Source organism: Carlito syrichta, unplaced genomic scaffold, assembly GCF_000164805.1.
Source record: "Carlito syrichta isolate Samal-C Ts95f unplaced genomic scaffold, Tarsius_syrichta-2.0.1 Scaffold319042, whole genome shotgun sequence".
In the NCBI taxonomy this organism is placed as follows: Eukaryota; Metazoa; Chordata; class Mammalia; order Primates; family Tarsiidae; genus Carlito; species Carlito syrichta.
Window position 1 is genome coordinate 1 of NW_007263138.1, and position 760 is coordinate 760.

The 760-nt window shown below is 46.1% G+C and overlaps 1 gene segment (V, D, J or C); it reads left to right on the forward strand.

Annotated features, from left to right (window-relative positions):
- Positions 1 to 39: 39 nt before the first annotated feature.
- Positions 40 to 542, forward strand: LOC103277424. The segment is given in 2 exon segments: positions 40 to 141; positions 226 to 542. Coding segments are annotated over 2 exon segments (363 nt in total).
- Positions 543 to 760: the final 218 nt, after the last annotated feature.

Consider the following 760-nt stretch of genomic DNA (forward strand, 5'->3'; position numbering starts at 1 on the left):
CTATCAAGGTAAATACAGATATATCTGTACCGAGAGCAGCATCCACCAACCAATTCCCTTCCCTAGAGAAGCCCCTGAGAGCACAACTCCTCATCATGGATTGGAGCTGGAGAATCCTCTTCTTGGTGGCAGCAGCTACAGGTAAGGGGCTTTCACATCCCAGGGCTTAGGAAGGGACCACGCCTGTTCAGGGAGATTTCAACTACCCCTGTCTTCTGTCCACAGGTGTCCAATCCCAGGTGCAGCTGGTACAGTCTGGGGCTGAGGTGAAGAAACCGGGAACCTCAGTGAAGATCTCCTGCAAGGCTTCTGGATACACCTTCACAGGTTATGCTATGAACTGGGTGCGACAGTCCAATGGAGAAGGGCTTGAGTGGATGGGAAGAATCAACCCTAGCAGTGGTGGAACAAACTATGCCCAGAAGTTCCAGGGCAGAGTCACCATGACCAGTGACACATCAACAAACACAGCCTACATGGAGCTGAGCAGTTTGAGACCTGAGGACTCAGCAACGTATTATTGTGCGAGAGACACGGTGTAAAAATCCACATCCTGAGAGTGTCAAAAACCCTTAGATGGAAGGCAGCTGTGCTGGACTGAGGAAGATGATGAGACTCATAAATTTCAATTTTTCTTGGAAAATGTTGTTAGGTAAATATGAAGAAGAAGCAATGTAAACATACATTGACTCTAATTATAAGAAATATTTCATTAACAATCACATTTATGCAAATATACAGACTGGAGAAATCATTCCTG